This window comes from Limulus polyphemus, unplaced genomic scaffold (assembly GCF_000517525.1).
Source record: "Limulus polyphemus unplaced genomic scaffold, Limulus_polyphemus-2.1.2 Scaffold933, whole genome shotgun sequence".
In the NCBI taxonomy this organism is placed as follows: domain Eukaryota; kingdom Metazoa; phylum Arthropoda; class Merostomata; order Xiphosura; family Limulidae; genus Limulus; species Limulus polyphemus.
The window spans coordinates 138837-153328 of NW_013666543.1; the positions used below are offsets into that span (position 1 = coordinate 138837).

The 14492-nt window shown below is 36.4% G+C and overlaps 1 protein-coding gene across 2 annotated transcripts; it reads left to right on the forward strand.

The window, feature by feature from the left end:
• Window positions 1-3716: 3716 nt before the first annotated feature.
• Window positions 3717-14041, forward strand: LOC106461316 (homeobox protein Nkx-2.1-like). 2 transcript variants are annotated; one of them, XM_022388186.1, is made up of 2 exons: window positions 3717-4684; window positions 12343-14041. In XM_022388186.1, exons 1-2 carry the CDS (start codon window positions 4339-4341, stop codon window positions 13095-13097), a joined length of 1101 nt encoding a protein of 366 aa, XP_022243894.1. In that variant the 5' UTR covers window positions 3717-4338; the 3' UTR covers window positions 13098-14041. The 2 variants fall into 2 exon arrangements, with proteins under 2 accessions (XP_022243894.1, XP_013776587.1); XM_013921133.2 differs by having other exon boundaries at window positions 3717-4678.
• Window positions 14042-14492: the final 451 nt, after the last annotated feature.

The window sequence follows — 14492 nt, forward strand, 5'->3', positions numbered from 1 at the left end:
TGCATTCCAAAACCACTTTAACATCTTTTATCGATCTATGTTAAAGCCAGACATCTGAACATTTCTTTCCGATTTCTGTTTTCCACAATTACTTTAACATATTTTATCAATTTTTGTTAAAACCAGACATCTGAATATCTCTTTCCGATTTCTGCATTCCAAAACCACTTTAACATCTTTTATCGATCTATGTTAAAGCCAGACATCTGAACATTTCTTTCCGATTTCTGTTTTCCACAATTACTTTAACATATTTTATCAATTTTTGTTAAAACCAGACATCTTAACATCTCTTTCCGATTTCTGTTTTCCCCAACGACTTTAAAATATTTTATCGATCTATGTTAAAGCCAGACATCTTAACATCTCTTTCCGGTTTCTGCATTCCAAAACCACTTTAACATCTTTTATCGGTTTATGTTAAAGAAAGACATCTTAACATCTCTTTCCGGTTTCTGTTTTCCACAATTACTTTAACATATTTTATCAATTTTTGTTAAAACCAGACATCTTAACATCTCTTTCCGGTTTCTGTTTTCTCCAACCACATTAATATCATTTATCTGTTTATGTTAAAGCCAGATGTATTTGAGAATACAGAACCGAATTATTTGTTTTGTACTTCTCAGCACAAATCTTAACTTCTTGTTCAACTTTCTTTTCATGCCTTACATCTTAATTAACTAAGTTTTTGTTTACTTCATTATTTAACATCATATTATTAATTTTTTCTCAATAAAATATGATATTAATCTGTTTCACATCCCTGCTCATTCCACACAAAGTTTTCATTAATTCATTTTCTGTTCTCTACGAGCACATCTCAGCCTCTGCATCGCGCTTTTCTTTAATACTCGAACGTTAACTCTCTTAAGCCTTCTTTCTGCACTGAACATTCTCTCTCTCCGGTTTCTGTTCAAGTTCCCATACCATAAACAATATTTCAGATTTACGTTTACACTGTTCGGGTTTGTACTTGTGCACTCTATATACATCTTAAACCTTTTTTTTTTGGGGGGGGGGACATGTATGTTCATTTTAAGCAAATTCTAACTCTATTCCTTTCTGGGTTATATGTTTTTTACCACTTTATTTTTCTTCTGGGTTTTTAGACACATCATACATCTGTTCACTAAACAAACCTTAACCTCACTTTCAGATACCATAAACAATCACCGAATAGATTGAGTGAAGCATGACGTATACTGTTTATGTACAGATTTCACAAATTTGAACCTATTTCTCTAAAAAAAATTTCTTTAAAAATATGTAATAAATGAAATAATAACGATTGCATTCAATTATTCATACTCGGCTGCAATATATATTTAATAATGCTGATAATCTTTATTATTTAATTTATTTATAGGTTGCTATTTATAACATCTTATTCGTACTGAGTATGCCTTCCGAATGTCAATTCTCAGTCAACATTTATATAATCATAGAAACGTTATTTAAGTTAATGCTTCAAACTGGCTTAAGAAACCCTTATAACGTTTACAATATTGCGAGTGTCAGATAATTGGAAACATCATACAAATTTAGAATATCAAACATATTTACAGCGTAAGAAACTACATCTTTAGGAAAGTTAATACATCCAAGAAATGTAAACTTAGACAAAGCTTATAATTGTAAAGTATAAGAACAACAGTTAGTCCTAATGTCAGCCTAAAACAGTGCTCAGTTACATTGCATCATTTGCAGTAAAATAACCAATGTACTTTATACTTCAATAAACTTGTAAAGTAACTCTTTTCACAACTTACTAGAAAACATGGTTTCCCAGAACAGTATTAGTATTTAATGAGATAACAACATCATACAGAGGAGAAAGAAGAAAAGGGGGAGATGTGGGAGGAATTAACAACGGTATAAAACGTTTAGTCTTCTCCTGTAATTCTCCCTTCTTTCCATGTACAACCCAAGCGGGTTTAAACACATCTAATATATTACAGAATACGTTTAGTAAAGAACAAAACAAATATGCGTTTGAGTGTTTCGTACGATCAAAGGCTACGCGTGGCCTAATGGTTAGCTTGCCGGACTTTGGATCTGAAGATCCAAATTTCGCGTCCCGTTGTTTAAAAAAAATCGCTCTCCGTACTTTGGGGTCGTGAATGCGTTATAAGTGTGATGGTCAAATCCCACTATTAGATTACAGTTCCAAACAGGCGGTGACGGGTGGTATAGACTTGCTGACTTCTCTCCAGCCTATTAGTTTCGGCTAGCGTGGATAGTTTTTATGTAACTTTGCATGAATATCCTAAAAAAACACAAACCTTTACAATTAAAATATTGGTTCAACGTATTCTATGATGTTCTTCAGTGACGAAACAACACGCCTTTCGAGTTAATACACATATTGTATTACAAATGAACATTAGAACAACTAGTACCCTCCACTAAAATCAAAGTATATATTTACTCAGCAGGATGGTTAAACAACTATAAGCTGAGGTTGCCAACAACTCTGACAAAGACGTAGTTATATCGCCTGTTACGTCAGCTTTGCGTTAACAAAAAGGTTATCTATGAAAACACCTTTATTGTTAAAACTAGGATGGCTGCGTGTCAGCCAATAATAGGAACGAAAGCCCATTTTCTGGAAAATGATCTCATTCTATTTTAACTTTTTATTTTCTGATTTTATACAATTCAAACTATCGCTTCAGCTTCAAAACACGCGTTCAAAAACCAACCAAATCCTCTGTTATAAAAATTGCAACAAGTAATACTTTTAGTTTAATACCTTAACGTAAATAAAAAAAAAACATTCTCTAGAGCTTTTATTTGTTTGTTTCTCTTGTAACAATCGAATCCCCGTCCCACCAAGCATGCTCGCCCTTTCAGCCGTGGGGGCTTTATAATGTGACGGTCAATCCCACTATTCGCTGGTAAAAGAGTAGCCCAAGAGTTGGCGGTGGGTGGTGATGACTACCTGCCTTCCCGCTAGTCTTATACTGCTAAATTAGGGACGGCTAGAGCAGATAACCCTCGTGTAGCTGTGCGCGAAATTCAAAACAAACAAACAAACAAACTCTTATAACAAAGCCACACGAGGGTATATGCTGCGTCCATCGCGGGGAATCGAACCTCGGATTTTAGCGTTGGAAGTCCGTAGACTTACCGCTGTCCCACCGGGGGGTACCTCCGGAACATAATATATATTTTGTGTGTCATATTGAAATCATTACACAACAACGAGAGTCGCTTTTACCACCGATTAACTAACCAAATATTCTCAAAATAATCTTTAAGTATTAACATTATTTAGCTGAAGACAACATTGCAAGTGTCAACGTTTTACAAAAACAGACTTAGATATGAACGTCTTACGTTTTGCTAACCCTTGGTGGGCAACTATTCTAAGAAGTAAATGGCACAAATGTAGTAAATATAACATAAATTCAACTTTACGTTTATAATATTTACCTCATCTAAATGCCACTTCATTCCGAAATTTTGTGGGAATCAATTTTATCCAACGAAAGCCTTTTGCTGGATATGTTGAGTAACATAATATACTTGGAAGTTTGCGAATATTTGGGTTGCGTTTTACAATTACTTTGTTTCACTCAGTAGAAAGCGACTTTAAGGATTAAGGATGAATATTTCTATCGAACCTTCCTCCTAAGCCTTATAAACTACTCATTTTTCTTCTGGGATAAAGATCATGGCTGTAAAATCATTTATAAGAGAAGGGTGGATAGCAAGCGTACCCGATGTCTTCGACACTTTTTCGCATCTTTACGAAGAAAGTAGAAGGCGGAGTTACTAGGTGTCAGTCAACCTCTTAGGCGATCTTAAAAGCTCCGCCTCTTCCTGCGCGAAGCAAAAATGATAGACTAAGCGAATATTGTTGCCTCTCAAGGACGATGTCGTGTTCGCGACCATGTCTTTAAAAGAAAACCGTTCCCTTTACAACATCAGTGAAAACTAAGCCTTCTTCTTTTTTTAAATAATTTACTATTTTAACGTGGGTCTTCATGCTGAACTTCGTAACTTTAACATCAAACTTAACGCATGCGTGAAACATACATACACACACCTTGTTCTGTCACACAAGTCATGGCTCCAATGCTGTAAAAGCAGCTTCGGTGGGCAGTCCGTTCCTCAACGTTGGCTGTCGTTGCCCCGAGGCTCGGGTCTTCGCATTCATCCATGCCCCTAACAAACGGGGCAGTGGTAGTCAATACGCACGAAAGGCAGGCCGGGAACGAGAAGACAGTGGGTACTCCAGCCTCCCTCCCTCCCCCCACCCCGATTCACTGTATGCTGCATAAGAGGCTCTGACAGAGAGGCACTTAGCGCAGTGACTCTTGTGTGCAAGCCATGTCACTGAGCCCTAAACACTCCACTCCGTTTTCCGTGACCGACATCCTGAGCCCACTCGAGGAGAGCTACAAGAAAGCCGCCGCCCTTGCTGTTGCTGTGGACACCACCGGATTTCCTGCACCGTTAGCCGTCGCAACATCAGGCCCGTATCGTAACCATCAACCTCAAGGAAACATGAACGTGCCCGTAACCAACCCATACATGGTTCCCCAACTGTCCCATCCCAACTCCTTCGCCACCCAGTACTGTAACGGTGCTGATCTTTCACACTATGGTGACCACGTACGGCAAACCGCGACAGGATGGTACGGGGCGCCCCCAGACCCGCGCTTCGCAAGTGAGTGTTAGTATTCTATTTTTTTCCATTTTCTTATAGTTTAGTTTTAACTTATTACTTTAAGATGGTAGAAAAAATATATATATATTACGTTTGTATAATACAGAACCAGGAAGATCTTTTTTTAATTAAACGTTGTATAATATCCGATTGACATCAGACCAAGTTTTATGAATGTCATTGTCCACCAAACAGTTTGTTCTTTAAATATCTGGAATGTAATCCACTACAAGTCACATGAATTAAGTTTAACATACCCCACGTTTCCTAATCCTGTATTCCTTCCTTGAAGCTTCACCTAAAACTGGTATCTTTCATATGCTCCGGGCCTTTTATACGAAGCAATGAGAGTTGTTAAGTGAAAACAAGCAGAAAATCATCCACGTAATATATTACATGAGTGAAGAGTTATCAGTCCTGTTAGCAAGAGGTCTTGATGGCTTGGAGGAGGTTGCCTAGTACCGGTATCACTTTACGTAGGTCTTCCGGTATGGAGGGAAGCCGGCGTAATTCCTTCAAGTGAATTTGAGAGCTTTTCACTGAAGAGTTATTGAGAGACATTGGTGTATATATAGCTGCAATGCCTGTCTGTCTAAGTTTACTACATAGACAATCACTTAGCGCCTTCCCAGCAAACCGGTCCATACTCAGGTCCTTGTTCTGGTCAACCTGTCCACTTGATGACGCTTAAGAGCTCCTGAGTTGGCTGCTGTTTCTAGAGGGTCCGCTGCAAGAGGTCCTCAACACTGGACATTTCTCTGCGAAACGGGTGATGGCTATGGAGAGAAACAAAGCTTGTTAAGGACATAACTAAAGTCTTGTAGAACTCACAAAGCTTGTTAAGGATATAACTAAAGTCTTGACGATGTTTTGTTTTCTTCTTTAACTCCAGCCTAAACTAGGCTTCTAAAGATGAAGTTCTATGGATATAGAGGTTCGATCTATATTAGTTTATGCGGCTACCTTGAAGGGGTGTAATTCATACTTCAATTTATAAAAGAAAAATATCCAATGCTCATGTATCATGTTTCTATATATCTTTTATGTGAATATTGAAGATCATATATAAGTTATTTTCTAAGAAATACTATTAATATAGTGAAAATACTGTCGTGATTTTTGTTTGTACAATTAACATTAATCACATTTAAAAAAATCATAAACTATTATATACATTTTAACCCTATTTTGTCCCTAATGATGAATAACGAATTAACCTTCTAGTATTACGAGCATTTAATATGAATTATGTTTTTGTTTGTTTATAGTTAAGCACAAAGCTACACAATGGGATATCTGTGCTGTGTCCACTACGGGTATCGTAACCCGGTTTCTATCGTTTTAAGTCCATAGATATGCCGCTGTGCCGGTAGGGGGCATGAATTATATGTAATTTAACGAAAGCCACAGAGGTATAACGTATCCATTTTTGTACTGTATGCAATATAATGCCCTTAATTAACACATCGAATACATTAAACTGTGCTTTAAGCTACTGGTTTATTCAACAATAATTTATTTATTCACCATTCTATTGAAATGTCAGTGCCGTTTACAATGCATACTATAGAAAAATTATTATTACTTCCAAATATTAGTACCGTTTACAATACATACGATAGAAAATTTGTTATTACTGTGCTGTTTACAATACATACTATAGAAAAATGTTATTACTTCCAAATATCAGTGCCGTTTACAATACATACTATAGAAAAATGTTATTACTTCCAAATATCAGTGCCGTTTACAATACATACTATAGAAAAATGTTATTACTTCCAAATATCAGTGCCGTTTACAATACATACTATAGAAAAATGTTATTACTTCTATTTTGTTGGAAAGGTTTAAAGCATTTTTTTTTTTTTGTTCTTTTGGGCTTCCAGCAGATCCAAAACGAACAAGTTTTTATAGTATGTTTGCTGTATTATAGAAACGAAGAGACCAGTTCTGAGAATCAAGCTACAAATTTCACTGTTTGAATTACGTGGATGGGTGGGAAAAGCCAGATACGTAGGCATATTAGATCTCTAGTCAGGATGTAAGAAGTACAAATATTGACCAAGAGACCAGTTGGACTCACCATGTTACACAGGTAGAAGCTGGGCGAGGCAAGTGGAAGTTGGTGGCTCGATGGGGAGATGGGACTTATCTGGATGCATATCCCAGTCAAAAACTCAGGTTAATATTTCCATTTACCTGAGCGACGAAGATCATTGGTAGCTGGAAAACTTGGTTTTCCGACAAACCACCATTATCTCCCTGAGTAAACAGCGTTGTCAGGTCGTCGTTCTTTGTATAATAAACTATAGACGATAGGGTAGGACTTTCAGCTGACTTAGGTTTAAAGAAGCACCAGCTGCTTTACTGTGCTTTTACTTAAGTTCACGTAAACGTGAAGTTTATGATAAAAAAATTCTTAGAGTCGCAACAATACTCAAAATTTCAAACACGTTTTGCAAATAGCGTCCAAAATGTTGTTTCAATGACACAGTTAAAAAAATGCATATGTTTAACACGTCTGAAGCGTATAGTAAATTTCAAATGATAGTGGTAGCGCATAGCTACCTTTGGATGTTTTTTAACATTTTTATGCAATAACTGACCAATAAGCGTTTTATTTATAAACCTTGTACATTTTGTTCAGTGCTTGTTTAATTGTTTGCTTGTTTTTGAATTTCGCGCAAAGCTACACGAGGGCTATCTGCGCTAGCCGTCTCTAATTTAGCAGTGTAAGACTAGAGGGAAGACAGCTAGTCATCTCTTGGGCTACTCTTTTTCCAACGAATAGTGGGATTGACCGTCACATTATAACGCCCCCACGGCTGAAAGGGCGAGCATGTTTGGTGTGGCAGGGATTCGAACCCGCGACCCTCAGATTGCGAGTCGAGTGCCTTAACCACCTGGCCATGCCGGGCACTTGTTTAATACAAAAATAACTTATATATATTGAAAAAAATGAACTCCAGCTCTTTTAACATTTTTTTTTCTTCAAATATGTCATCAAATTAACAGCATTTGCGCACTGTAATGTTGACTGTTTGAGCATTAAAGACTTACATTGTCACAATATGCTACAATAGACTGGCAACTCGCTTGTAGTCACTTAATGCTATAGACACGTGTAGTTTTTGACGTTGAAGTAGATATACAAATTAACCAGAACCGCTGATTGGCGTATCTATGACAGGTAATAAAAATACACTAAAAGTTAGGACGTGATTTTGCTTTTATAGGTTAGAATTAATAGCTTAAAAGTTTCTCTTTACAGGGGGTTTCTTTCAAATGTGGATAGTTTGACATTTCGCAGTTCGACCACTCTAACTTTCCTGTGACCAAGACATCAAACAGATGTACACGAATACACTATTTACGTACGTCTCTTTTGATTGGTTTAAATACTAGATCGACAAGGTATGGAGAAAGTAACCAAATTATTAATAAGACGCTAAACCAAAATATATCATGCTGATAACAAAAAAAAAGTGACCTAACACAAAATTTGTGAGTGTATGCACAATGTGCTCCATTTAGTAATCAAAGGGCTCAAGATGTAGCCGAATGTATGCACAATGTGCCCCGTTTAGTAATCAAAGGGCTCAAGATGTAGCCGAATGTATGCACAATGTGCTCCGTTTAGTAATCAAAGGGCTCAAGATGTAGCCGATGGTGAGAATGTTATTCACAGAACATACTTTTAACTTTTATTTTTACCTTTTTTTTCCTGTACTTGTAAAATCATCTTAAGACTCAGCCGCTGATGAGAAACTTTAAGAGTACTTCCATTGCCTTCATATATATATATATATATTTAAACTATGAATCCCACGAAAAACTATACAGTGTGCATTGTTTTTATAACAGGAAAAAGTCTAATTTAAGAGCCAAGTAAACCATCTTAACTGTAAATGTAGGTGTCAATACGTCACTTGAAAGTCTATAATTAAAGTACATGTGATAGGAAACTTACCGAGATAAAAAACTATATAGAATTAATAAATGCTGGTTATAAATTGGAACTCAATATAACTAACATAGCTAATATCAAATTTACAATAAACTCCGTTTTTTAAAAGGGTGCTTGCTACTTAATCCAGTAATCAGAGTGGCTAACATTTTATTTTGTATAACAGGTTCTCTTCACGTTCGAAATCAATGTTCGAACAATTTTTTAAGACTTTTAACTGATAATTTATGCGTTAAATCTGCATCATTACAGAATACTTCACAGTGAAACCGTAAAACCAATCCATGATCTGCATTATTACAGTATAATTTACAATGAAACCGTAAAACCAATCCATGATCTGCATCATTACAGTATAATCCACAGTGAAAACGTAAGACCAATCCATGACCTGCCTCATTACAGTATAATTTATTGTGAAACCGTAAAACCAATCCATGATCTACATCGTTACAGTATAATCCACAGTGAAACCGTAAGACCAATCCATGATCTGCATCGTTACAGTATAATCCATAGTGAAACCGTAAAAACAATCAACGAAACAGTTAGATTAACGCATTATGCTTCATATTACGGGCTAGAATTAATTTTGTATACAATGCAAACTGATAATGATAAAGTTAAACTTAAAAAAAAAAGACCCACAATCTCGATCAGGTTATGTTTATATTGTTACTAAAACGAAGCTATCCAAGAAAATACAGCTAGTATCATTCAGCATAGGATCGTTTAATCATTTAGACAATACAGTAAGAAGCAGATTTTTGCAGAAGAATGTATATTGAGTCATTTGTATGGAAATAATAAATTAACGTGTCGTGGTTATAATCACGGTTAATAACTGAGATTGAATGATATCTGAATTTCTTTAAATATTTATACTTTGTTATCATACCTATTCTCTTAGGTTTAGTGTTTAGAACTAATATCGTTGCTTGGTAACCTCTCGCTTGTTTTGTCTTGATATAACGAGTTGGACGAGAAGGACAAAGTGCGAATCGTGCAGTGATTCGGCTGTATTGGATCTAGATCCTTTTCGGGATCTGGGAGAGTCGGGTATGTGTTAAAATGTTTTGTTTATTTTGAATTTCGCGCAAAGCTACACGAGGGCTATCTGCGCTAGCCGTCTCTAATTTAGCAGAGAGAGACTAAAGGGAAGGCAGCTAGTCATCACCGCCCACCGCCAACTCTTGGACTACTCTTTTACCAACGAATAGTGGGATTGACAATCACATTATAACGCCCTCACGTTGGTGAGACGGCAATTCGAACCTGCAACCCGCAGATTGAAAGTCGAGAGTATAAGGGAAAACGCTGGTATTTTCTAGTTGATTGTAATGTTGTTGGATACAATGTAAACTATAAAGATTAAGACTGATGAACTTGACAAACACGAAGTATACACCAATAAAATAATATAGTGATCAAATATTTGGTTACAATGGCTCACTTTTCGATAAAATAATATTGTTTATTTAACAAAGACGTTTTATGTGAAGATTTCTCACGAGCATGTGTGTAGGGAAAGGATAGTTTTCTAAATAATGTAGGCTCATTCTCGGAACGAGTATGTATAAATAACAGATTATAGGTTGTGCGGAATAAACGCCAGTTCCGAGAGAAATAATATTTATATTGGCTTAAAACTAAGTCCACGAACAGATTCCTGCTCAAAAGAAAACGCAAGGCCACAGCAAAGAATAGTCAAATAAGAAAAAAAAAGTTTATTCTTTTATCTAGAAATTCCAGTACATACCGTAGTATTAAGTATGATTTGTTTAACTTTCGTCAATGCCATTTTAGTTATTTATTTTTTGCACAAAAACAAATCAAGTTACTGCGAAACCTTTATTGGATTAGAATGACGCTTTCTGTATGTATTTATACATCTGTAAGTATTGCATATGATTTCGAGAAAACTAACTTTTTTTAAAAAATATTTTCACCGTAAGAAACTTCTTTGATTTTTACATTTAAAGTGACGTTTGTAAGATATAATCACGAAGGTAATTATTAGTTTGAAGTTTCTAAACTTTTTAATACATATATATATATCAAACTTTATCTAAGAAGGTTCTATGGATATCGATGACTGTTATGTGATGATACTTGGAATAAGATACATGTATTTTGATAAATATGCTTAGATAAATCTGTAATTATACAATGTAAACCTTTCATTACATTCATGAGAGCGAGAAAATTACTGTTTCCAGAACAATCGATATAGAAAGGTTTCTCATGTTTCACTTCACGAGAACGATACTTCAGTTCCCTTGGAATATGTTTTATCCATCCTCAATCGTGCTCCAGCTGATGACCATGATTATAGACTATTACCCAACATTCCACACATCTCGTCTAATGTTACCAGCTTCAAACACAACGTTTGTACAAAACTTCATTGGAGATGCGTTGAGGGACTTCATAGGTAAGTGACGGAATATGGGATTGCTATGTATTCCGTTTCTGTCTCATGAAAACACCCTTTGATTTCGAGGTATGAACGGGAGCTTGGAAAATATGAGCTTGTGAGTCTTTGTCAACTCCGAATTCTTACTTGATATTTTGTTTTTCACAGTAATCAGCTTCATCAGGATTACTTTTCTTTTTAGGTCGGAAGGTTCTCTTTCAAATATAACCTTCACTTTTTGGATGAGGTTGTTTTTCCGGATTAGCTTAGGGTGTGGTTTTCTTTGCCCTAAACCACTTACTGTGCAATATTCCACGGAGAACATTAAAGGCCCCCCTTCTTCGAAATGGCTGTTCTTTGGATCTACAACATTTAATAATCTTGGTATATGAATATCTTTCCTTGGAAGGGACTGTACATGTTACTCTAGTCACAATTTTATCTTTGGTAACATTACACTGTCGATTATTCGAGAATTCGCCATGAATCAGGCATATAGGTGTTAGAAATATATCGCCCGTGGCGACACACAATTCGCAAATATAACAACACATCAAATCTTTAAGAAGTCATTGTAATACAGTATCATTAGTCTTCTATACATGAAATACTTGATAATTATATCAAAAGTGTTTGTAGACGCACGTCGCTCTCTGAAGTGCCACTAACTTTGAAATAAAGCAGTCAATTATTTCCACATTTCGAATTTTCAAGTTTAGAAAGATTATTCACTCAGTACACACTGATTCTTTCATACATCTTATATCTAGTGATCCAGTCTCGCAATTAAACTTGGTATTTGTAATTGTCTTTATGTACCCCAGACTTAATCCAGAGAACTACTTTACCGAATTAACAAGTTGGTGGTTACGATCTCAAATTTTGTCGCGCTTTTAATGATAGGGATGTATAGTAATTTTGTATTAAGTATTCTATAAGAATCGTAATTAAATTACTCTTATTATATGTACTTTCATAAGCAGCTGTTATACATAACATATATATACGTTTGGTTGTAAAGTTTCTTTTTTCATTTTTGGACAGTTCTAAGTTGTGAAGAGCCAAATAGAGATAATAAGCCAGAATCGTAGGCATAATGAACAGTGAAAAATGAGGGTTAATATACATTCTGTAGTTGGAAGGCGATTGCTTGCAATGTTAATTATACTTAGTTTTTGTGTTATAAGTGACACCACGTTACAAAGATGGTCTTGGAAGAACGAATTTTGTTGTGTCTTTAAAGCAGTATTCACATTGGAGTTTTTTTTTTTCTGATAGTTTCACGCTTGATGGGCTCGTCTCCGGGGATGCCCATGTCCAACATGAATATGCCGACTTTCAGTGCTTGTAGTGTGGCGGCAGCAGCAGAGAACAAGGCGATGGGGTCCGGAGTCCAGTTTCCACTGACGCAGCGCCGTAAACGAAGAGTGTTGTTTACCCAAGCGCAGGTGTACGAACTGGAACGACGCTTCAAGCAGCAGAAATACCTGTCTGCTCCGGAGAGGGAACATCTGGCCAGCTTGATCCATCTGACCCCCACGCAAGTGAAAATATGGTTTCAGAATCACCGCTACAAGTGTAAAAGACAGGCCAAAGAGAAGGCTATGGCCGAGCAGCAAACTCAACAGTCGCATCAGCATTCGCCGAGGAAGGTCGCGGTACCCGTATTGGTTAAAGACGGCAAACCTTGTTCGGCCAGTTCAGGAGAACACGACGGAACCTCTGCCAGCGGCAGCACTGATACGGCTACGCCAGATCTACAGTTGTCCCAACCACATCAAACACGTACAACTCTTCAAGGCTCATCCTGCCTTGGCGAGTCGTGCGCTCAAAATACTGCAGTAAGCCGTTCCCACGTGATACCGCAGAACGCAGTGGACAGTCCAGGTTCTGGCCTCAGCTCCTTGAACAGCTTAGGTGGCTATGGTCAGCATCTTGGCTCGCACGGTGGTTTAGATTTGGGTTCAGGAATAACAGTGTCAAACAGTGCTGTCTGTCCTGCATATCTTCAGCTACAAGGCAGGACGTGGTAATTAAATACACGTACTACAAAAACAAAACTCTGTACTTTTAAATATAACTCCATTAAATGACTGATCGGTAAACTCTAGCTCTTTCGGGAAAAATTCTCACGTTCTTCCGTTTAGGACAGAGCTTACGATAGGGACTATGACCGTCAGATATAAAAATAATCTGAAGATGATACATCGAGGACATTTCGATCGATGTGGCTGCAAAGTTAAAGTGTTATGAGTTTCAGTTATATTATCTGCAAGAAAAAAGTGTATAGAGAGAGGACTCGGAGAAGGTCTGTGAATTAGATGTAACTCTTTCTACATAAATAGCTTCAGTGAGATGTAACTCTTTCTACATAAATAGCTTCAGTGAGATGTAACTCTTTCCACATAAATAGCTTCAGTGTATAATACAGCTACTTTTTACTCTAGAAAGGTGTTATTAGATCAGCTTGAACTTTGTAAAGCTGGTAATTACCATTGATAATTTCAATTAGGAAATAGACTTATGTACGTTGTAAACATATAAGTAGAGACGTTACGGTATAAATACATTTACATAAGTTGTTGTTTGTTGTCCTTTCTCTATGTAATTTCTATTTTATTGAATTGTATTTGGGATATATTGTCAATTTGTGTACAAACTGAGTCCCGCGTGCATGTGTTATATTTACACAACTTCAACCTTTGATGTGTGTGTGTGTGTATATATATATATATATATATATATACACACATACGTGCACGCACACACATGTGAATGGTTTTATGTATTTGTCTAGTGATCTATGAATGTGATTCCTGTTTGGTGAGATTTTCATCTAACATCATTACATATCCTAAACAGGACAGATGATGACTAGTGGTTCCTTGCTATAGATAGACGTACAATACCTCCTGTACAACATATTTTATCTTGTACTAACATGATTAAAGTATTGAGAGCAAAACCTATGACGATATCCGTTGTAATTGATTCTGTGATTCTATTCCCTGCAACAAGAAGAGCAGTCAGTTAGCGAATTCGGTCGTTAGTAGAAGTTATCTTGTTTCGAGAGTGCGGTTTCGCGCGTTCTTTCTCCATTAGTTCCTAACTGAACAAATAGGTTATAGACTTCAGTAAACTCTGATTCTTGAAGCATAGCTTGTATACTTCCCAATAAAAGAAATGTACACCTGAACGTTAATATACTACTATTACACACTTCTACGTGGCATCGTGCCACCTGAGATTTACTGCTAATAATTCGAAAATGAAACTGATGCAAAATATTGAAATAAATACATAACGTGTCAGTACATTCAATGTGAATTAATTGTCTCTGAACCTGATGCAAAATATGGAAACACATACATAAAGTGTCAGTACATTCAATGTGAATTAATTGTCTCTGAAACTGATGCAAAATATGG

Bases quoted from the DNA above. Each gene is read 5' to 3' on its own strand.
- LOC106461316 (XM_022388186.1), top strand. From the start codon at position 4,339: ATGTCACTGAGCCCTAAACACTCCACTCCGTTTTCCGTGACCGACATC. The intron at 4,685-12,342 runs GTTAGTATTCTA...TTTTTCTGATAG, and splicing joins CCCGCGCTTCGCAAGTGAGT to TTTCACGCTTGATGGGCTCG.